This window comes from Psammomys obesus, unplaced genomic scaffold (genome assembly GCF_907164565.1).
Source record: "Psammomys obesus unplaced genomic scaffold, mPsaObe1.curated_primary_1811, whole genome shotgun sequence".
NCBI lineage: Eukaryota > Metazoa > Chordata > Mammalia > Rodentia > Muridae > Psammomys > Psammomys obesus.
This window is the reverse complement of record NW_026585895.1, coordinates 23,399,107-23,423,913: the sequence shown is the minus strand read 5'-3', so window position 1 is coordinate 23,423,913 and position 24,807 is coordinate 23,399,107. Positions and strand designations below refer to the sequence as shown.

At 41.4% G+C, this 24,807-nt stretch overlaps 1 protein-coding gene across 1 annotated transcript in view; it reads right to left on the bottom strand.

Annotated features, from left to right (window-relative positions):
* The window catches only part of Ly75 (lymphocyte antigen 75), a 93,360-nt gene that overhangs the window by 32,423 nt on the left and 36,130 nt on the right, over window positions 1–24,807 (bottom strand). The window contains exons 14-23 of the mRNA XM_055599897.1: window positions 19,530–19,611; window positions 16,742–16,810; window positions 13,773–13,891; window positions 12,387–12,418; window positions 11,566–11,741; window positions 10,534–10,601; window positions 10,185–10,264; window positions 9,453–9,592; window positions 7,704–7,809; window positions 7,095–7,255 (exon numbers count right to left, since the gene is read on the bottom strand). Coding sequence (XP_055455872.1) covers window positions 7,095–7,255; window positions 7,704–7,809; window positions 9,453–9,592; window positions 10,185–10,264; window positions 10,534–10,601; window positions 11,566–11,741; window positions 12,387–12,418; window positions 13,773–13,891; window positions 16,742–16,810; window positions 19,530–19,611 — 1,033 coding nt within the window. The remainder of the gene's footprint in view (window positions 1–7,094; window positions 7,256–7,703; window positions 7,810–9,452; window positions 9,593–10,184; window positions 10,265–10,533; window positions 10,602–11,565; window positions 11,742–12,386; window positions 12,419–13,772; window positions 13,892–16,741; window positions 16,811–19,529; window positions 19,612–24,807) is intronic.

Sequence of the window (24,807 nt, the reverse complement as noted above, 5' to 3'; positions counted from 1 at the left end):
GCTGAAGCACCAGAAAATGACCTTAAATCCAATCTTATGAAGATGATAGAGGCCTTTAAAGAGGAAATGAGTAAATCCTTTAAAGAAATACAGGAAAATACAATCAAACAGGTAAAGGAAATGAATAAAGCTGTTCAAGACCCAAAAATAGAAATAGAAGCAATAAAGAAAACACAAACTGAGGAAATCTAGGAGATGGAAAACCTAGGGAAGAGAACAGGAGCTACAAACACAAGCATCACCAACAGAGTACAAGAGATGGAAGAGAGAATCTCAGTGGCAGAAAATATGATAGAAGATATTGATACATCAGTAAAAAAAAAAAAAGTGTCAAATCTAAAAGTTTTCTAACACAAAACATCCAGAAAATTTGGAACACTATGAAAAGACTAAATCTAAGACTAATAGGAATAGAAGATGAAGAAGAGTTGCAGTTCAAAGGCCCAGAAAATATTTTCAACAAAATCATAGAAGAAAATTTTAACTTAAAGAAAGAGATGCCTATAAATATATAAGAAGTTTACAGAACATCAAATAGATTAGACAAAAAAGAAACTTCTCTCGCCACATAATAATCAAAGCACTAAATGTATCAAACAAAGAAATAATATTAAAGCCACAATATAAAAGGCCAACTAACATATAAAGGCAGAACTATCAGAATCACACCTGACTTCTCAAGATACTATGAAAGCCAGAAGGGCCTGGGCAGATGTCTTGCAGTCTCTAAGAGACCACAGATGCCAACCCAGACTACTATACCCAACAAAGCTTTCAATCAACATAGATGGAGAAAACAAGATATTCCACGACAAAACCAAAATTAAACAATCTCTTTCCACAAATCCAGCTCTACAGAGGATAAAAGAAGGAAAACTCCAACACAAGGAGGTTAACTATACCAAGAAACACAGGAAATAAATAATTTCAAAACCAAAAGAAAGGAAACACACACACACACAACCACCACCACCATCAAAATAACAGGAATTAACAATCATTTGTCATTAATATTTCTCAACATCAATGGACTCAACACCCCAGTAAAAAGACACAGGCTAACATAATGGATGAGAAAACAGGATCCATCATTCTGCTGCATAAAAGAAACACACCTCAGTGACAAAGACAGACATTATCTCAGAACAAAGGGCTGGAAAAAAGGTTTTCCAAGCAAACAGACCCAAGAAACAATCTGAAGTTGCCATTCTAATATCTAATAAAGTAGACTTTCAATCAAAATTAATCAAAAGAGATAGGGAAAGATACTTCGTACTCATCAAAGGAAAAATCCACCAAGATGACACGTCAGTTTTGAATATCCATGCCTCAAATTCGAGGGCACTCACATTTGTAAAAGAAACATTACTAAGAGTTTAAATACACATCGAACCACACACATTAACAGTGGGAGACTTCGGTACCCCACTCTCACCAATGGACAGGTGAGAGACTTTATGAATCAAATGGACCTAACAGATATTTATGGAACATTTCACCCAAACACAAAAGAATATACCTTCTTCTCAGCACCTCATGGAACCTTCTCTAAAAGTGACCATATACTCAGACACAAAGCAAGTTTCCACATACACAAGAAAACTGAAATAAACCCTGTATCGTGTCAGACCACCATGAATTAAAACCGGACTTCAACAACAGAAACAACAGAAAGCCTACAAACTCACAGAAAACGAACAACTCTCTACTTCATAACTAATGGGTCAAGGAAGAAATAAAGAAATTAAAGATTTTCTAGAATTCAATGAAAATGAATGCACAACATGTCCAAACTTATCTAAACTTAGGAGTGCTAAGAGGAAAGTTCATAACATTAAGTGCTTTCATAAAAACTTGGAGAGATCTCATACTAGCAATTTAAAAATATACCTGAAAGCTCTAAAACAAAAAGAAGCAAACTCACCCAAGAGGAATAGATGGCAAGAAATAAACTCAGGGCTGAAATCAATAAAGTAGAAACAAAGTAAACAACATGAAGAATCAACAAAACCAAGAGCTGGTTCTTTGAGAAAATTGATAAGATAGACAAACTCTTAGTCAAACCAATTAAAAGGCAGAGAGACAGTATTCAAATTAACAAAATCAGAAATAAAAGGGGGACATAACAACAGACACTGAGGAAATCCAAAGAATCATTAGGTCTTACTTCAAAAACCTGTACTCAACAAAATTGGAAAATCTAAACCAAATGGATGTATTTCTTGATAGATACCACTTATCAACATTAAATCAAGATCAGGTAAACAATTTAAATAGACTGATAACCCTTAAGGAAAGAGTCATTAAGTCTCCCAACCAAAAAAGCCTCAGGCCAGATGGTTTTAGCACAGAATTCTACCAGACTTTCAAAGAAGATCTAATACCAATACTCCTCAAACTATTCCACAAAATAGAAATTGAAGGAACATTGTCAAACTCATTCTATGAAGCCACAGTCACCCTGATATCTAAATTACACAAAGACTCAACAAAGAAAGAGAATTTCAGACCAATCTCCTTTATAAACATTGATGCAAAAATACTTAATAAATACTTGCAAACTGAATCCAAGAACACATCAAAAACATGATCCACCATGATCAAGTAGGCTTCATCCCAGGGATGCAGGGTTGGTTCAATATAGGAAGATCCATCAATGTAATAAACCATATAAACAAACTGAAAGGGGAAAAAAAACCCATACATGATCATCTCATTAGATGCTGAAAAAACCTTTGACACTCCTGCATGTTAAAAGTCTTGGAGAGATCAGGGATACAAGGTTCATACCTAAACACAATAAAGGCAATATACAGCTAGCCATTAGCCAACATCAAATTAAATGGAGAGAACCTTAAAGCAATTCCACTAAAATCAGGAACAAGACCAGGCTGCCGACTCTCTCTGTATCTATTCAACATAGTATTTGAACTTCTAGCTAGAGCAATAAGACAACTAAAGGAGATCAAGGGGATACAAATTGGAAGCAAAGAAGTCAATGTATTGCTATTTGCAGATGATATGACAGTATACATGAGTGACTCCAAAATTCTACCAGATAACTCCTTCAGCTGATAAAAGCCTTCAGCAAAGTGGCTGGATACAAAATTAACTAAAAAAAAAATCAGTAGCCCTTTTGTATACAAATGAAAAATGGGCTAAGAAAGAAATTAGGGAGACAATACCCTTCACGATAGCCACAAAAAATATAAAATAGCTTGGTGTAACTCTAACCAAGCAAGTGAAAGACCTGTATGACAAGAGCTTCAAATCTTTGAAGGAAGTATTTGAAGAAGATATCAGAAAATGGAAAGATCTACCATGCTCATGGATCTGTAGGATTAACATAGAAAAAAAAAATGGCCATCTTAGCAAAAGCAATCAACAGATTCAATGCAGTTCTCATCAGGATTCCAACACAATTCTTTACAGACCTTGAAAGAATGATTCTAAACTTCATATGAAAAAACAAAAATACCAGATAAGCTAAGACAATCCTGCACAAAATAAAAGAACTTCTGGAGGCATCTCCATCCCTGATTTTAAGCTGTACTACAGAGCAATAGTAATAAAAATTGCATATATTGGCATAAAAACAGACAGGTTGGTCAATAGAATCGAAGACCTAGAAATAAAACCACACACACACATATAGACACTTGATTTTTGACCAAAAAAAAAAAAAAAGCCTAAATCACACAATGAAAAAAAGACAGCATCTTCAACATATGGTGCTGGTCAAACTGGATATCTACATGCAGAAAAATGCAAATAGATCTACATTTATCACCCTGCACAAAACTAAAGTCCATGTGGATCAAAGGCCTCAACATAAAACCAGACACACTAAATCTAGTAGAAGAGAAAGCGGGGAAGAGCCTTGAACTCATTGCTACAGGAGAAAACTTCCTGAACAGAACACCAACAGCTCAGGCTCTAATATCAACAATTAACCTCTTAAAACTGAAAAGCCTCTGTAAGGCAAAGGACATTATAAATAAAATGAAACAGTCTACAGTTTGGCTAAGATCAAAAACTCACAAGACAGCATATGCTAGTGAGGATGTGGGGAAAAGGGAATGCTCCTCCATTGCTGGTATGAGTGCAAACTTGTACAATTACTTTGGAAATCAATCTGTCATTTTTTCAGAAATTTGGGAATAGTTCTACTTCAAGACCCAGCTATAGCACTCCTGGGCATATATCCAAAGACACTCTGCCATAGCCCAAGGAGACTTGCTCAACTATGTTCATAGCATCTTTATTTGTAATAGCCAGAAACTGGGAACAACCTAGGTGTCCCTCAACTGAAGAATGGATAAAGTATGTGGTCCATTTAAACAACAGAATACTACTCATCTATTAAAAACAAGGACATCATGAAATTTGCAGGCAAACAGATGGAACTAGAAAAGAACATTCTGGGTGAGGTAACCCAGAATGACATGCATGGTATGTACTCACTTACATATTAGCCATGAAGTACAGGATAACCATCCTACACTCTACAGACCCTAAGAAGCTAAGTAAGAAGCAGGGCCCAAGGGAGGATGCTTGAATATCACTCAGAGGAAGAAATAAAACAGACATGTAAAGTAGATGGAGGGAGGAAACTGGGTGTGAGAGAGTTGGGGGGGTATGCATTCTGAAGTGGCCACCTCCTATAGCCAAGAGGGACTTCCAGTGAAGGTAGAAGGACACCAACACACACACAAACCTTTGACCTAGCCATCACTGACTATCCCAAGGGGGTCACGTGCCATGGGAGAGAGCCTGCCACTGACACTACTAATCACAGTCATCAGTGGCTTCACCCAGCAGCTGATGGAAGCAGATGCAGAGATCCTCAGCCAAACAGTAGGCGGAGCTCGAGAAAGCTTACGGAACAGGGTGAGGAAGGATTGAAGGAGACAAAGAGGTCAAGTACACCACAAGAAAACCTACAAATTGAACTAACCTGGACCCACAGGGGCTCCCAGAGACTGAACCATCCACCGGAGAGCATCCATGGATGGTTTAAGGCACCGTAAATATATGTAAAAGATGTCCAGCGAGGTCCCCACGTGGGACTGCCCCAGACTCTGTGGCCTGCCTTTGGACCCCTTTCCCCTAACAGGACAGCCTTGTTTGGCCTTAAGAGAAGTCAGGCCCAGTCCAACGTGATATGCCAAGGTGGGCTGATACTCAAGGGAGGGAGAAAGGGAGGGGGGGAACAGGAGAGGGGCTGGAAGGGGACCTTCCACTGAGATGTAAGTAATTAATTAAAAACTATGAAATACACTTGCTACCAAGTGGTACAGCTCACAGTCATCGGAATGTCAGCAGCAAAAGCCTACAGAGAGGTCTCTAACCTCCAGATTAAGTCTAATGTGGTGGTGGTCCCTCCGTTTGCGTTCCCCAATTCCCGAAGTCCTAACAGGTGTGGTAAAGCAGGGGATGAAGGTGAGAAAAGTGGTTATGGTGACTCTAGGGTCACAGCTTTATGCAGATTATAAATGAACTAATTAGGAATCCCCTGAAGGCCTGCTGACAAAAATCTTGAGACGTGGTAAGAAATTTATTAAGAAGGGTGCCATGCAGGCTGATCTTTACTGTGGACTAGTGGATTTAGAACTACCTGCAAAGTGTATGAAGGTGAAAGCTGGTGAAGGTGCTATGCCTGGGTGGTGCACACCTTTAATCCTAGCACTCAGAGGCAGAGGCAGGCGGGTCACTGAATTTGATGCCAACCCCATCTACAGAGTGAGTTCCAGGACAGCCAGGGCTACACAGAGAAACCCTCCCTTGAAAAACAAAAACAAAAGACTGGTGAGGCACTTCTCTTGCTGTGTCTGTGAGGGTTTTTCCTAGAGGAGAGTCTAAAGGATAAAGACTCACTGTGAATGTGGGTACTGCCGTCTCATGGGCCGAGGGCCCACATCTTATGAAAGGTACAGTTACTGTACCTTTCTATACCTACTGTCAATATAGTGCCCTCTTCTCCTCAATATTATTTCCCATTGATGAGAACACCAACTAGAAATAAAATCTATCTTCATCACATCAAGCTCTTTTTTGTTGTTTTTGTTTTTTTTTTTTACAAAAAGATTTATTTATTATATATACAGTGTTCTGCCTGCATGTACACCTGCAGGCCAGAAGAGGGCACCTGATCTCATTATAGATGGTTGTGAGCCACTACATGGGTGCTGGGAATTGAACTCAGGACCTCTGAACCATCTCTCCAGTCTTGGTTTGGTTTTTTGAGACATTTTTTTTATTGTTGTTTTATTTTGTGTAGCTCTGACTGTCCTGGAACTCTCTCTGTAGACCAGGCTGGCCTCAAACTCAGAGATCTGCCTACCTCTACCTCCCAAGTGCTGGAATTAAAGGTGTGCACCACCATGCCGGGGCTTCTCCCATGTAGCTCTTACAGGGAAATGATCAGTCACTGTTCTGTCTTTTCGTCTTGAGAGGCTGAGGTTGAGTCAGGTAAAACGTGTATGTTGGTTTCTGGAAGCTCACAAAGATCGTGAAGTAAGTGATAGAAAGTCTGTGCTACTGGGAAACCCAGGGCAGCTGCCTGAAGGCTGTGCTTCTCACAGCTTTACCGAGCTCCAATTTACCTAGTTAGCACGTGCAGGCAGGAGTTTTGAGTGTACGTGCCCCATCGTACAACCATCAATCACATCGACGATTTTCACTTCTCCAAAGAGACTTTCCGTACTCCCCAGCAGCGCCCGCCCTCCAGCCTCAGGAGCCTTTGGAAACCGCTGTGCTCTATTCTTTTTAATCTTCCTGTTTGGAGCATGTCACAGAAATGGAACTGGGACGGGGTTTCATATACCTCAGACTGGTCTCAAATTGAACGTGTAGATGAGGGTGACCGAGATGCCAGCCCTCCCTCCCTCACCTCCCAAGTGCTAGGACAACAGGCATGCACTGTGTTGCCTGGTTTCTGTGGTGCTGGAGATTCCAGCCAGGGATCTTCGCATCCCTGGCAAGCACCCTACTGAGCTATATGCCCAGGCCCTGGGCTATTATTGCTCTATATCTAGTAAGTTCTGGAGGCTCAACTACTTCCCAGCACTAAGGAGATAACTGAAATAACTCACATTTGTGGGTATACTCAGCCTCCGACCAACCAGCAGGGGGTGAAAGTTGCTGTATGCCAGCTCTCTGTCATCGGTCCATTTGCTTATCCTTTCGTAGGCAGTCCAGCGCAGACCAATCCATAAATCGGCTTCCATTTCGGGAAGCAATGATATAATAAAATCTGTTAAAAAGAAATTTTTAGAAAAGCAGTTAGGGCAGAGAGATAGAGAGCCCTGATGACCTGAGTTAGATTTTTCAGAACCCACACGATGGAGAGGAAGGACAGATTCCTTCTTGCATGTTGTTCTCTGATCTTCACATGTGCAAAGAACACACCCACCCATGCCCAAACAAACAAACAAACAAACAAAGCAGGCAGAAAAGCATTTTGGATTATCTTGCATCAAAATAGTTTTTTTGCTTTTTCTATGGAAAAATAGTTTAATTACATGATTTTATTTTAATTCCTCACAGCTTCCCAAAACTTGCTTGGCTCCCAAATCAGAATAAAACAAGGTTGCCAGCATAGAGCACTTGCCAAGCTGGGCTGAGGCTCTTAAGTTTGATACAGCATTACCCAAAAGAAACAAAGTAGCAAACAAACACCCTGTTCCCGACAGCTCTGTTACCTTGTTCATTCTGGTTCAGCACAGAAGGCAGGGTACCACCATAGGAATGGCAAATGCTACTTGCTTGAGAAAATGTAACAGGCTTAGACTTGACCTTTAAAAAGCACTGTAAACAGAGATACAAATGAAGCCTTAGATTCAGACAGAAATAAAGTCGCACAAGCGGAAAAAACCTCATCTTTTAGTGCTCCGCCATCCATCTGTGAGACAGAAAGTAACAAAGCACTGCCACACGATTTCAAGTGTACACTTTTAATGTAAATATACGAACAATCTGCAAGTTATTATGTGGATTTTTAAAAAAAGATTCATCATTTATTATGTACACAATGTTCTGCCTGCATGTCTACCTGCACGCCAGAAGAGGGCACCAGATCTCATTATAGATGGTTGTGAGCCACCATGTGGTTGCTGGGAATTGAAATTCAGGACCTCTGGAAGAGCAGTCAGTGCTCTTAACCTCTGAGCCATTTCTCCAGCCCTATTCTATGTATTTTAAAAACAGTCTCACTTATTGTGTTTCTTGCTTTCTACGCAGTTTTTGTATTCAGCTAATCATCTCTTTATCTCACTTAATTCTCAAAACAAATGAGAAAACTGAGGCACAGGAAAAGGAAGCAACTCGACCTGAAGCAAAGCAGCAACAAAATGGTTTCAAGTCTATTCTATGTGATAGCAAACCCCAGGCTCTTAGTCATCACCTCCTGCTATTAAACACATATCTTTCCTTCTGGGTAGGGCATTTTAATTCAAGTTAATTATCACTATGCAAACTGGCATAGTTCCAGCACCTTGGAGGAATTAAAAATATTATCCTGTTTCTTTTTTAAGTCAAAATGTGGCTGGGAGCATAGCTCAGTTTGCTGCCCCTACCAGCAAACACAGAAGTCAAAATTTCCCCAGCATCACTACAGATGCTGCTCTCAAACTTATCTTGTTCTTTCTTTCTCTGTGATTACCAACAGTTAAGGGTGGGATAGTTTTGTTCAGCCTTCTTATGGACTGGATGTTCAATAAAATTGAGCCACAAGCAAAGTCATTGAGTGATTTCCAGAAACAGCCCCAGAAGGAGCACCTCGAACCCCCAACAGAGAAGCACAGCATTGAGGAAGCAGGGTAGAAATAAGGAGCTTGCTGCCATTGAAGACTTTGTGGGATCCTCACGCCAGACTAGCCTGCATCCCTTTAAACTTCTTCCACATGAGAGAATAAGCATGTTCACATTCGGCGACAGTTTCTTTCCAGAAACCCAATGAATCTGTAACGCATACATACAGCAAGGTGGTTCACGCACCCCAAAGAGCCAGGCACAGAACTCACCATTGCCAGACCTGCTGCGTCACTGAACTCCCATGTGGGCAAAATCAAGGACAAGGATTTTGTAGCACATCTATGGTTTCTGACCTAAGCTGATTTTAGGGGCTTCTTGGATTTTTTTTTTCCTTTAGGGGGAAAAGAAAGCAGCAGCCCTAAAGAGTCAGTTTCCTCAGGCTGTGGGGTTAGCTGTGGCCACAGTGGGTTGTGAGCCTTTGGCAGATCAGCGTCAGCAACTTTGGTGAATTCAAAGACCTGTAGGCATCACTGACTTTAGAGACTAATTTGCTACCTTCCATGCTTCTGGTAGCAGAGGACATGCAGGAGGCCCTCTCAGAGAGGTGTCTGAGGGCCTGCCCGCTACCACAAGCTATACAAGCATCATGAAAGCAATCGCGGTTTGCACAGTGCAGCAATTCTCTTTCTTTCTCTTACCTTATTTCGAAAAGGAATCCATTTCCCAGTGCACTGTGCTTTAGCTGGAGAATCTGAGCTATATTTCTCTAAGGAAGATATGTTATATTTCTCACAGATGAAGGGCAGCTTGACGTTGCAGTCTGCTCGCTTACTTAAGTCTGAAAAAGGAGTGCCAGAATCGTGATGGTGAGAAGTTTTCATTCGGTGAATTTTAACAACTGCCAATAAAAGATGGGCTCCTTCTTTATCACAGTTTTTGGTGCTAGGGATGGTCAGAAGTCTATCCTTAGCCACAAGAAAGGTTAGTTAAAGATGTTACTCCTGACAGTTAAAATACATTCTCTGTCTTTACTAGTCATTTCTACCTCTGCTATTATGCATAGCAAGAGGTTATAGGTCAAAATCACACATTGGGTAACGTAACTGTATCATCCAAAGAATGATGGCATGAAATAGGAAGAGAACTGGCAGGTGTGTTCAATAAGGGGGCAGAGCTAGTGCCTGCTCACACTTGCAGATTTATCTATCTGCTCACCAATTATGAGAGTGCTAAGTTTAGTCTAGTGGTAATTTCTTGACGATAAAAGAACTAAAAATTCCTACATCGGAAGGAGGTTTTATTTGGAAGTTGAGCTACTGTCCTCAGCCTTATAATAAGAAGAAGCCAAAAGGGAGACGGATTAAGGCAGTGACTGAGCCTGAAGTTCATATGTTAAACAGTCAACATTAAAGAGTCAGAATAAAGTTTACCAAGAAGCCACATCTTGGCCGACATGTGCAAGCATTCATCTCCAAACATCATGGGAAAATGGTGCCATGGGCCTCGTGAGCTGAAAGGCAGTAAGAAATGTTGAGATCTGGCAATGTAATTACACGTCCTATTCATTTTCTTTATTCTAAACTATTTTCATTATCAATTTAAAAGTTAAAATTATTTCTACACCACTTTTTTTAAAATACCGACATGGAAAGAAACTTGGTTTCTCAAATTCGCCTATGAATGTTAAACTGTTTAGAAGTAGTGATCCCCCTGCCCCAGGGAATCAGGTGCTTCTAATATGACAGATTGCTGGAGTTGGTGTCTAGGGTTTTTACATACCGCAGAAAGTAACGGTCGATTGGATTCTCACTTGTTTTTACCCACCACTTCTGTTCTTCACCAGATATCTGAAAAGAAACCACACACCCATCCTTACATGTGCTAGATATTTGAGGAGACTTTTAATTAAAATATTCTGTTTTAAGGTAACCACAAACGATGAAGATCTCTAAACGCTCCAATACTTGGTCTCAGAAAATTATATCCACCAGGACATATGATTGTAATTGGACATATGTTATATATTCATAGGTCCTGTTTAGATACCAAAAAGATTGCCACCATCATAGCCATATATATTTGGACCAATGTCTTAATTAGGCATATAATGTCTTATTATTTTACAATTTAATTTAATTTTTAAATTTAATTTTCTACTAGTAGAAACAGAAAGTTAACTCTAAATTTAAGGAAAACATAATAAAGATTTATTTATACTCTTTATGGACACATATCTATCAAGTTGATATTTATTATCAGCCATATGTATTTTAGTACATTAACAATTCTCTTCAGCCTTCCTACTGTGAAACAATGATTTTAGATGCTGTGAAGTAAATCGTATTTTGTATGGGCCCTTCCCTCCTCCCTTGCCCTTTCTCCCCCCACCCCTTCTGTATATTGCTTGCTATATAGTTGATGCTGCTCTGGCCTCAAATTCACAATTTTCCTGTCCCAGCCTTCCAGGTGCTGAGGTTATAGACATGTTCTACCGTGAATGGCTAAGATTTGGCCTTCATAAACTTTAGAAATTCTTCAGTGAAATAAATGTAAATATAAGAAATTAAAATGCATTTGTTGGGTTGGAGAGGTGGGTCAGTGGTTAAGAGCACTGGCTGCTCTTCCAAAGACCCAGGTTCGATTCCCAGCACCCACGCTGGAGCTCACCACCGGCTCCTCTACCGGATGCCCTCTTCTGACCTCTGTTGGTACTGCATAAACGTAGAACAGACCTTTAGACAAACACCCACACAAGTAAAATAAAAATAAACAAAATCTCAAAAAAAAAAAAAATGCATGTGCTTAAATTACATTTGCTATTTTGTTCCTGATAGCCTTTAGTGCCGTAAAAGATGTGATCGTGGCGAGAAAGCTGTGGTTGCTGGCACAGTACAGGACGGCTTCTTCATAGTTTAGGTGCGGCTCGGCAACAAACCAGTATTCACTCCCTTCGATGATGAGTGGGGGCCCGTGAATTCCACTGCGCTCTAAAGAAGAAAACGGAGTTATGACGGTGGCCATCAAACAGTGCGGCTAAGCATGGGGTGCTCAAACTGAGTCAGCTATGGTAACTGTTACAGTATAGAAAAGTGACCCCTCAAAGCTACTGGGTTCCAAGATCCTCCTGGCAGGTAGACGAGCCGTTAAGAGGTAGGGGCCAGTAATGTTACACTGACTGTGTCTCTGAAGGGTGCAGCGCCCTGGCTGGCTCTGTCTGTTTCTCTTTCACTGTCCAGCTACCTGTTACCTCACCATCAACCTGACACGGGACCTCTTCTATCACTACAGGCCAAAACGCTGCAGGCTACCTGCAGAGACTTCCAAGTTGTAAGACAAAACGACCCTTTTCTTTAAAAAAAAAAAAAAAAAAAAAGCAATTATCTCGGTTAATTCAACGCAGTTATCCACTAAGATTCCTGGCTGTCTGGCCTGAGGACTTCTGAAACGGTGACCACATGCTCAGAGAAGGAAAGCCCATCTCTGCCACCCCAGCCCCCCCCCCCCCCCACGCCCCTGCTGCCTGCAGGCATTTCACCCGAGGAAGTGAGAAGAGCCCAGCAATGAACAACACATGATACGCATTATCCGCAAAGAGCCAAGTCGCTTTGGCTAAATTTTGGTGCTCAACTTACCTGGGTTATACCAATCTGGGATTTGGGGGGTGCTGCCTGTATAAGGAAGAGAGCAATGCTAACGGTTAGTACTGGATTACAAGCATGCATCCTGCATGTGGAGCCGTGAAGGTAACGGGAAGCACGGCCCTGTTGGGGGCGTGTTCGTTTTGGATCAAACTGTTTCGTGTGGAGTTAGGAACGTCTGAGTGGAAACTTTCAGGGTTCGTACCGTATCATGCTTTAGGACTGGTCTCTCAAAAGGCAGGTCTATTAAGCATTAATTAAGCATTGCTAGCAGTATGGCATTGGGTATGCAGTTCGATGGTGGAGCGCTTGCCTTGAGTGCACAAGAAAGGGTCCAAGCCCCATTATAAGACTAGAAAGACAGGCTTCCTAGCTGTCTTTTACTTTGTATTAAGGAAGTCACAAACTAAGCATGGCCATCAATTAAAAAGCAAAAGTAAATGATGATTCCGTACCCATTACACACACGTACCACGGACGTACAGCAGGGACCAGAGCTGCATCTCATGGAGTCTGAGGATCTAGTCCTTAAAGGCGGGGTGGGTTTTCACCAACTCCCAAGATGGTGTTGGGAAAGAAAAAAATGTACAAAGGAGTAGTATTGACTCTTTTAAGAAGATTGAACAAAGCTGAGAGTAAAATAAGAAAGTCACTCGGGATTCCTGAGTGGAATCGGGGAATGTGGTACGCCCCATGGAATTCTGGGCTTTGGCACTGGGTGGCCAGTATCCAGATGCCAGCCCACAGCTTGCCTTTGCCATACCCTGGATCAGATGCCTGACTCCATGAGCCTCTGGCTTTTTCGCTGCAGAGAGAGTCTGCAGGGTAAATTTGTTGACCCTAATTCCATGTGGTCTTGGTACCCAAGTCATCAGCCACCCCTTTTTTAGAGCGCTGCCCGTACATTAGACATGTTTGGTTCTTCTCTTCATTGGGATGCTTTTCACCAATTGTACAGTTAAATAGACACCAATAGAAAGTGAAAACTTTACGTGGTTTCTTGTTTATAATCTTGTTCAAGACAGGCTGTCTCTATGTAACCCAGGCTGACATTCAAGTCTGGCAATTTTGTCTGATCTCCTGAGTGTTGGGGTCTACAGGTATGTAGCTCTATGCCTGATCCCCCAACTCTCAATCTCTCTCCCTTTCTCTCTCTCTCAATTTCTCTCTGTCTCTCTAGTCATTGTAGGCTGTACTGTCATTTTAACTGGTTTCCTGAATTTGAATTTACATAAACTATTAGCATCTTGCAGTTCATTGAAAATTGCTTCTAAATTTTACAAGGACCTGCCAATTTTTTTTTTTCCTTACTGCTTCATTCTTCCCAGAATACCTTCTAGCCCAGCATTTGCAGTGTTGATGGTTGAGAAAAGCAGTAACTTGCCTTTTGGAATCTGACACACCCATTCAAGTTTTACATCACAAGCAAAAGGCTTCAAATAAACAAATTCTTTCTCATCATAGTGATACCAGCTTCTTCGCCAAGGCCTGTCACGTACCTAAAGGATGAAGAAGATGGCAGAATATTCTGAAACTGTTGCATTTCTTTCCGAACACTGTAAGCCATGGCCTTCATCTCTACTTTAGTTCACCTACCATACTTGCAAAATGAACAAATGAAGAAATGGAATGTTTAAATAGTAACAGCTTGGGCTAGAGTTTTCCAAGCGACAAAGGTGACATAACTTTGCATGTATGCGCAAAATGCTAATTATTTTTTTTGGTTGACATGAAACCTTAGACCTTACACTTTTTTCCCATTTCTTTTTAAAATTACATTAAAAACTTTTCTTCGTATGTGTTCATTGTACTTTGTTGCAGAAGGACTTTAAAAAATGCTACTATGTATTATATGTTGGGCACCTTGTACTTTCCAAGTTTGGAAGAGACTCAGGTAGAAATGGTTGTTTGATAGTATCAGAGCCAAGCTATAACAGAGAAGATCAGAGAGTGACAGAGACTGCTGGGCCCAGGCTCTGGCTTTGGTGCTGCTGTCCCACTTCTAGGATATGTGATTGTGATCTATCTGTGCACATGGACGGTGATGGGGAAGGAATGGTGAAGGCACGAGCTGGGAGGAATCTCCATCACTTTTATGGTTTTTTTTTTTTTTTCCTTAAGGCCAAATTTATGGAAAAGAATGAATGTGCTACACATCTCCTCATCCTTTGCTTTCTTTTACTTTCTGTGGTTTCCTCAAAACTACTTCTTGGCCTTTTCCTGTTTTAAACATTCAGTTTCCCTCTTTCAATTCTGTTCTCTAGATTTCAGCTTACTGTAGGGTAAGCCTTATATCTGTGTTGTTTGGATTTGAACTATTTAACCACAATATATCATATCCTTTGAAAGACACTGCTTCTTCTGCTTCTTTTTTCTTTTATTTGCCTTCCTTCTTTCATTCCTTTCTTTCTTTTTTCGAGACAAGGTTTCTCTGCACAGCCCGACTGACCTGAAACTCTCTCTGTAGACCAGGCTGGCCTGGAACTCACAGAGATCCGCCTGCCTCTACCTCGCCAGTGCTGGGATGAAAGGCGTGCGCCATCACACCTGGCTTTCTGCCTGGTTCTATAAATGACCTGTCACGAAGCTCGGGAGCAGAGGAAGCCCGGAATGAGCGAATGTGTGCTGAGCGAATGTGTGCTGTTGACATGGCCAGTCATGTCAAGGAGCCCAAAGCCTTCCCCAGGGGATATGAACGTAGATGTTGTTTTGTGCAGAAAATGTCCACTATAGCTTTCTCCCCCGGAAATTTACAGCCTGAGGACTGCTCTCCTGCAGAGACTGCTCCTCCTGAGATTAGCTGAGCCTGTCTACTACTTAATAACCGCTCCTCTCAGGTCAACTCTATATGATAAACACGGTGAACTTCCAGGGTGCAGACCCCAGCCCTCCTGATCCCAGCTTTTCCGTGTGTCTGTGTTTTTTTCTTCATTCCTTCACCACCCTGGCCAGGTCCAGCCCTGGAGATGTGCTAGCTTGTAGCAAAATAGCACAGTGGTGAAACATTCAGGACCTGGACACATGTGGGTTAGGTTTCACTTCTGACACCCGTTAGCTGAAAGCTTTCACGAGGTGTGTGTGTGTATTAAGTGAAGTGATGAAAGCAACAGTACCTGGCTCATAAAGGATCTATAGCTGCTCAAGATCACCTTCATAACAACCCCCCATTTTTATTCTCACAATAACCGCCTCGTTGCACATATCTTCTCGCCTGCCTATTGGAGCTCCTACCGAAAGGTCCCAGAGCTTACTTAATTGTCTGTCTCGTGCTATGCTGCAGGCTTGGGGAGAACCCTATCACTGATGTCATCTAGTGCCTTGATGTACCTCCCAGATACACCACTTACAAAATGGATAAACAAATGGATTAATTACAAGACACCTACTGTGTTTGTGATATTTTCCAATCCTAACTGCTGTGCCTTGAAACACATCTCAAGACAAATCTTCCTCCCATTTTCGGCTCACATTCACAGTCTTGGCTCATGTCTCCCCTTCCCAGTTTTACAAACATCTTGTTGCCTGTCAAAACCAAATCAAACCAAGCCAACCAACCAACCAAACACCCGCCCCGGCCAAAAGTACAAGCACCTTAACTTGATAGCAGCTTAATTTTCCAACATTGCTTTTTTTTTTAATTAATTCAATTATCTGCATATGAGTTTTCCGCCTGCATGTATGTTTGTGCCTGAGTGCATGGTGCCCATGGAGGTCAGAAATTGGGCAGCAATCTCCTGGAACGGGAGTCAGGATTGTTGTGAGGGATCCTGTGGAAACTCAGGCCCCTAGAAGAGGACTCTAAACCACCGAGCCATCTCCCACCCCCCAAGTATTGTTTTTAATGTAGTACCAAATAAACCTCCTGGATATATCCTGTTCTTCTGTCAATCATCAGAGTTCCACTTGCACTATCCTTGCACTGTTGCCCATCAGAAAACCTTGTCCTATTGCCCTTGCACAAACTCTGTCCTTTCTTGGAGACCAAGGTCAAATCCCAGACAGAGCTTAGAGACAGCTTCCTCTTTCGACTTTTCCTTGGCTATCTTCAGCACACCCTTGAAGCATCCTACCACATAATGATGATAAAGCTGTGGTTCTTTTGAATATGAATTTTATTTTCTTAAGTTAAGTTTAAGTCAGTCTGCTTGTGCGTGTTTCTCATTGCACCTGGACCACATTCCATGAACAAAAGGGATATTTTGCCTGACCATACATGGTGGCAGATTTGTGTGAGGTGTTGAGGGTTAAGCCCAGGGCCTCACACAGGTTAAGCATAAACTCTGCCATTGAACTCTGACCTCAGTCCTTGGATTTCATTTTTAACACTGGTTTTCCGGTATGGTACTGACCTTGACAGCAGCACAGTCTCTAATGTCATAATCCTGTTGAAACTCTGGCTCTATGATGACAGTAGACACCTGAAAAGAGATGTCATCTTTGAGAACGTAAGGCTGCTACATTATTTGCAAATCACATACAATTTAGGCAGTGTTAATGATTCAAGCATTCACCACAGAAAGAATACATTTTCATACTTCACTTTGTGGAAGATCCGGATGCCAAGCCACAAGAGGACTTGGGAACCGCCAGGATGTCCTTAGTTTCCCACCAAGTGGAAGTGGGGTTAGTGGGGTGTTAAATCAACTCAGAAGCCAGAATCAACAGCTCAAGAAGGACTTTTCGGTATTTTGAGATGCTGTGTATTTGATCAATTAATCTCATCTGTCCTTCAGTTTGAAAGCAAAAGAGCTGGACTCTGACATTTAGCAAGAACACAGAACGAACTAACACAAATAATGCACTGAAAATGATGAATATCCAGGAAACGGATCCGTAGAAGTGTCCTGGAAAGCCTCTCCTTAGAAAAGGAGCACACTGGAAGTACTGTTTAAGGATTGTTTTAGGTTTGTCTATTTTTCTTAATACAGCTACTTTCTTCCTTATATAATTAATGCTTTTAGGTGATAAAAGTAAATATTTTTCCATTATTAATTGATAATAGAAATAAACACAAATAAGTACAAATGAAGTCTTTGGAAAGATAATTTGTACTCTCCAAAACTTATCACGATGTCTGTCCATCTCCAATTTTTTTGACCTCTATATAGAAAAACTAAACATACAAGCCTTTAAAAAGTGAACACAAAGGGAGTCACTGAGATGCTCAGTGGGAGAAGGTGCTGATGGCCTGAATTCAGTTCTCAGAGCCCACACGGAAGGAAGGAGCTGACTCCTGAGAGCTGTCCACAGGCCTCGGCTGCGCGGAAATAATTCTAATGCTGTCATGGTACGTAGACGGAGGTTCAGTCTTTTTAACTGAGGTAGAAATGCTTATGTCCTTATGATGTTCTCGAGTTTACACACTTGGAACAACTGCAGCTCGCTAATTATCATATGGATTTCCTTCCACAGTTACCACTGACGCGGTGACAATAAGGTACTGTGTTAACTATGGTCTCATATTGCACAACGATATGAACTAGATAACTCAACTTATTGGTTACCTAGCTAAAATTTTGTATCTTTGACAAATATCTCCCCTGCCTCCATCTGCCCCAGTCCCAGGGAACCGCCATTCTGTTTTCCTCCTCTCTTCTTTTTGCTCTGATGTAAAGGTTTTCCTTATGTGTACTCATTGTTCATGGCGCTGTGTTACATAAGGACATCTTCACACAGTGTGTAAGGTCTGTGGAGCATATTCCACCCCACAGCCCCTCCTTTTGTTAGTCTTTGTCTTTCCAGACAGTTGCACTTCTGTTTCCATGCCTTATCTTACGCCTTTCTGTATCTGTTCGAAATACATGACTTTAGGCATCTATAAAAATCCAAGAACTATACAAAGATTTTTATTGTTGTTGTTGTTTTATTTTAAGACAGGGTTTCTCTGTGTAGCCCTGACTATCCTGGAACTTGCTTTGTAGACTAGGGTGGTCTTGAACTCACAGAGATCCACTTGTAGAGTTCTGCCTCCTGAGTGCTGGGGTTAAAGGCATGTGCCACCAAAGATCTTTTTTTTTCTCTTGTTGAGACAGGTCTTGGGTACCCTGGGCTGTGCAGTAACTTTTAGCTGTGATCCTTCTGTTTGTTTTTGCTTTCGTCATCTATACTTCTGAGTTCATATTTAAGAAATCATTATCTAAACTATGTCATGGAGGTTTCCTGTGACCCTTTCCCTAATGGGGACATAAGTTTGGGGTCTTACATTTGAGTCTTCAATGTATTTTTACATATGATGTACATACGGGTATACACGTGGGGAGACACTTTTCTCGGTTCCATTCATTAAAGGGGCTATTCTTTCACGTTGAGGCTTGGTCTGGTGCTCCGTGTATTCAAAAGTTGAATTCTGGGCCTGGAGATCTGGTTACAGTCCGGCCGAGGGCACTGTCATATACACTGATCAATCTTGTGTAAACTTTGTTCCCCAGTTATCTCTGATTGGTTAATAGAGAAGCTGGACAGCCAACTCTGGGCAGAAGAGATAGGTAGGCGGAGCTTCTGTTCTAGGCTTGGGGGGGGTGTCTCAGGAAGGGACCAAGAGGTGGGGAGAAGGAAGAAGAGAGGAGAGAGGAAAGAAAAAGATGTAGAGAAAGGATGCGGTTTGATGGGGCAGAAACAGCCCAGATTGGACCTATTTAGCAAGTAACTTGGAGCATGTGGCTGGGAAGTAGCCGTTAGCGTGGAGGATCAGTATAAAAGGATGTGTGCCCAGTTTTTGTCCCTAAGGCCTATTAATACATCTAATAACTATCTGTCTCATTTATTTGGGAACTAAAGCAGGTGATTAGAAAGAGACCCCCCCAAATTGCTACCTATCATTACCTTTTCCTTGTGTGTTCCTAGCACTCGTCAGTGATTAGTTAGCTATTAATTAATGGATTTATTTCTGTGTCTTCTCTTCTCTATTGATACCAGGATGCTATTTTGGTCACTATAGCTTTCTCGGATAGAATGGTATAGTTTGGTGGAATTACGGCCCCAGAGTTGTCCTTGTGCTGAAGGCTCCTTTGGCTGGCCAAGGTCTTCTGTGCTTCCATACAAAATTTAGATGTGGATGTTTTATTTAACAACCAGCTTTCTTGCTTTTGAAACAAACATGCCTCCCATGTTTTTCCCAACGTGAAAGTTTTAACTTACTGGTGCGCGATCACTCCACTGCCAGGACCCTTGTAAGTCAGGGCTTCTTTTATTCAGACCGATCCACAGCCAGCGCTGCTCACTATGTTACAAAAAAACCCCAAGGAGGCCGTATTAGAAATTTAGGACAATTGCATGTTAAAAGTCACTGAGACACGCATGTGTAGTCAGGAGATTTGGCACCAGCAGAAAAGACAACCCTAAGCCATACAAAGAAAGAAATGAAACCAAGCTCTCAGCCCAGAGCAGCTGTAGAAAAGGTACCACATACTTAAGACAACTAAATTTTAAGTAGTTTTCTGTGTATAAAAGGCAAAGCCTATTCCACTATGGAGCTTTAAAGAGAAAATATGATTAGTATTAAGTTTTTACTGTAATATTTCATTATACCAGGCAATTATTTTCAGACAGAGTCAACGACAGCAAGGGCAGTCTGCCTTTGTCTTGTTTTTCTGGACTTGCTTATTTTATGTCCATGAATGCTTTGTGGATGGATGCATTGCACCATGTATGTGCCTGGTCACAAAAAGACATTGGATCTCCTGGAACTGGAATTATGGATGTTGTGAGCCATGATGTGGGTGCTGGAAATAAAAGCTGGGTCTTCTGTAAGAGCAACAAATACTCAAGACCATAAGCCACTGCTCCAGCAGCTACGTGGTCTGTTTTTGAGATGGCCTGTGTGTGTGTGTGTGTGTGTGTGTGTGTGTGTGTGTGTGTGAGAGAGAGAGAGAGAGAGAGAGAGAGAGAGAGAGAGAGGAAGAGAGAGAGTGAGAGGGGTGGCCCAGGAAGGCCTCAAACTCCTTATATGTAGTCAAGAGTAACCCTGACTCTTGACTCACCTAGGTGTTGGGATTAAAGGCATGAGCCACGGTATTTTATGTGGTACTAGAACTTGAACTTGGAGCTTTGTATAAGTTCTTTACAAGATAACCCATATTTCCAGCTTGAGCAATGGCATCGGAAAAAAACAGTGTCTATGGGTTAAGGATGTGACTGTCTGGCTGTCTCTCTCTCTCTGTGTCTCTGTCTCTCTTTCACCACACACATATGTGAAAGTCTTTATAGCACTATCAAATCTTTTCTTTATAATGCAAAATGAGCTATTTGGTTAAAATTTTATTAAAGAAAATGTTAAAATATTTTAAAATTTAACATTTAACTCCTATTGTCCATTAAATTTTAAAGTGAGCAAAACTTTCTTTCTTTCTTTCTTTCTTTCTTTCTTTCTTTCTTTCTTTCTTTCTTTCTTTCTTTCTCTCTTTTCTAGCTAGGTAGCAAAGAAAATGCAGGGTAAAGTTAATTAAATAATCACTTTCATGACTATATTTAACAGAATCAGCTTTGTATTTCTATGTAAAAGCACTGAGCTGCGTATAGTGGTGCCACAGAGAAGCGGGAGACTTGACAAGAGATTGTCAAACAGAATATAGCACAGCCAAGGAGACGTAACAATATGAACTTATGGGAGTTGCCAAATGAGGTGTAAAAAGTTTAAATGTGATGAAACTAAGGTACATGGAGAGATCACAGTGGAAAAGGGTGTGCACAAACATTTCCTGAGGTTAGAGGAAAAAGACAGTCTTTAGAAGATGGTTAATAATTCTTTAAAGCCAAAAATCAAAGCATTTAACATGTTCCAGCGCCTCACGGATGAGTATGCGCAAACGTGAAGGCAAGAACACACATGGACGTGACACCTTTCCCTGAAACAAATTTCTACACTAGCAGGCTACATCTATGACAAGTGATCTAACTGCAAAACCTTCCTCTGTCTCCAGTTCCAACCAAGAACATTCCTTAAAAATTACTAGACTTTTCAGACATCAATAAGTAGCCACATTTCATTTATTTGTTTGTTTGTTTTGGTTTTCAAGACAGGGTTTCTCTGTGAAACTGCCCTGGCTGACCTGGACTCACTTTGTAGACCAGGCTGGCCTAGGCCTAGAACTCACGGAGATCTGCCTGCCTCTGCCTCTCAAGTGCTGGGATTAAAGGCACACGCTACCATGCCCAGTCTATATTCCTTTAATTTAACTTCGTGTTGGGACATGGAATTAATGGTATAAGCACAGTACACATGCACATACATTTATAATATATACATAAATGTAATATAAATACATATTTCAGAAGAGGTAGGACCCAAATTAAAAAATAATCTGTACTATTTAGCTTTCTGGAATATACAGAATATACAGAATAAACAGCTATAAAGTTATGGAGAGATATAAGCCTGTGTAACCTTTTTTTCTTAAAGAGTTATTTACTTCTTTTATTATATGAGTGCTCTATCTGCATGTACACCTGCACACCAGAAGAGGGCACCAGATCACATTACAGATGGTTGTGAGCCACAATGTGGTTGCTGGGAATTGAACTCAGGGCCTCTGGAAGAGCAGCCCATCCTCTTAACCACTGAGCCATCTCTCCAGCCCAAGCCTTATATCTTTTCCAATTTTTAGAAGGTTTATCTTATTTAGTAACAGTTTGTTATTCATTGGGGAAGAAAGACCAAAGGCCGCCTACTGCCTAGATTCAAGCAGCTACCCAACACCCCCAGCCTTTGCAGCCTTCTACCCCATCTGACCTAGGCTCCTGGCAGCTCTCAGCATCCTCTCCTAGCCAGTGGTGGCCAGGCTTCCTACTGACAAACTTCTCCACTTTAAAGTTCATTTCTGGGTCCTCTGCTGAAGACCAGAGGGCAGTTTCTTTTAGGAAGGGTTTGCTCAGTTGTCCATAGGATCTCTAATTGTCCCTACGTTTAGAGAATGAACTCTATTTCAACCCTGAATTTAGTTTTTAGCTTCATTTGAAGGGATTCCCTACACTGTCATAAATACAGAGAATAGTAGGTTCTCTGGTGTGTGTGTGCTGGGGGAGGGAAGTTAGAGGAGAAAATAATTTCTGAATTTACAGCTTGTGCTGACTTTGAGTTTCCTTAGCTGTTGCCAGATAGAGGAAAGAATAAGCTGGAAATGACATTATTCGCTACACACCTCTAATGCAGATTTCAAGAAAGCTGGAGGAAAAAAATATGTTCTTGCTCCTAACTGGGGAATCAGATCGAAAAGAAGCATTCCCATTTCCTGTCTAAATGGTTTCCACTCCATGCACCGAGCATACAGTTTGAAGGCTATTTGGAGATACTGCATAAAAGGTTAGTAAGTATAAGTGTGTTGCGATTCTGATTTCCAATCCAATTTCCTGCTGCATTTGGTTGCTAAGGAAAACAGTATCTCAGCCACAACCCCCAATAAATACTGTTTGATGAGGGCTCTTAGTTGGCAAAGCCTAGATTTATATCGAAAGCCATTTATGCCTCTTCACAGGAGGGAGTGTACACTGTGGTGGCGGCTGCAGACAAGGCTTTCTTCTCTAATCCAAGGACTATTTTTGCTCCACAATGGCTTCCCATCAGGATGCCATTAAGAGTTGCAATGATCTAAGAGCCTTAATGAGTTGGTGTATAACGAATCCTTTATTTTTTCTGAAATACAAACAGAGATATGGAACCTAGACCGTGTGAAATACAGCAGTCGTAAGTCTTAACTCTGTGGCTCGTGCTGCAAATTTGGGGTGGGCAGTAGGCTTCTTGCTGAGAAGGTCAATTCCAGTAATAAGAGCGGACGCATTCAAGGAGTGAACTTTGTAATCATTTTCTAGTATAAACGACTCTGCTTCCTTCCTTTCCTTTAAACTACTGTGGCGATCTCGGTTTTAAAGTATGTTCTTTTTCCAAGTATAACCCAAGCAAACAATTGCTTTATAATGGGAGCTTATTAAGCAGATAACACAGTGTGTTTAACACGGCCTTTTGCTGGCTGGCTGGCATGAATGTACAAATAAAATATGGTTCCCACGGGGGAAGGTGGTGTTATGCAGTTTCCCCTCATCTTTTCCAGCTTCAATATATTAAACGCATTACTTTTACATACAGGAAAAAAATTTTAAATTGTGTATTTTTTCAGACAGTTTTATGAAAACATATATGGGAATGCAAGAAAATGGAAAGTATTTCCACAAAATGTATCTGAAACAGTTTTCATTTTCTTCATTACTCTTTCTGTATACTTTCCACATTTTACATGTGAACTCACACCAGTTTTAAGGAGGGTACTCCATAGTGCCGAAAGGGAAACAGACCGATAAAAGCAGACTCCTTTCACACCGCCTGTTCTCTCCGTGTGATCTGCTCTGCCCACAGATATTCTGAATGGCTATTTCTACCATGTAGGGTTCTGACGTTTTTCTATTAATGGATCCTCTCAAATATCTGCAGATAGATCGCTCAGAACTTCTCCACAGCTTCCTCTTCCAATTGGAGAGAGTAACTCCTTGCATAGAATTGAGAACTCGTTCTGTAAATATTTTCTAAGAAAGCTTCACCTAGAATGTGCGTGTGTGTGTGTGTGTGTTTGTCTGTCTGTGTGTGTTTGAGGCTTGTGATCTTCTTAGGTTGCCTAGTTCAAAATCCAAACTCCAGGTAAGACTGTCAATATATGTCGAGGCCCACGCTCCAGACACAGCTACCACAGAAAATCTTTGATCCTATGGGATACCAAAGGCTTTGGTCTCTGCTCAATGTCATAAGCAGCTTTATCAGTAAAATTTAGAAGTTTGTTAGTCAGCATAATCTCAGAGATGAGCTTTTGCTAGAGAATCTTAAATTATTCAAGACCTAAGGACTGGCTCAAATACTCAGGAACCCTACCTCTCATTAAAAGGTGTTAGTATATAGTGAGACCTGCGTCTTTAGATACGGTCCCTAAAGGGCCCAGGTCCAGGGGCCAGCTAGGTCATGTGATTGTGACAGCCTGACAGAAATTATCCTGGGAGAAAAATGCCTCAAGAGAGCCCGAGCCCAGCTCAAAATGCCCAAAAGGCAGGTGGCTGGGCCTGCACATCAGGCTTAGGCAGTAGCGTGTGTGGAATGTGCCGTGGCTGCTTCGACACGTCTGCGCAACAGATGATTCCAAGCACACAGAGATCTTGTCTGAATTTTGTATTCACTATGATCTACTCTCAAGCAGGTGAGGAAGCAGCCAACGGCCCCTTCGAAAAGAACCTAAGAATCAAAATATCCAAATTGGCTTAGGCCTGTGACGAGGTGAAGCCTAGAACACCTGACATTCTGCACAAGATGCACAACACACAGATACTGTATTTCGTATTCAAGTACAGTTTTTAGTGTTGCTTTTAGAATCAGTGAGGCCTACCTGAGCTACATGTGACCCTTGTCTCAACAGAAAAATGAGGCCTGGGGCATAGCTCCGTG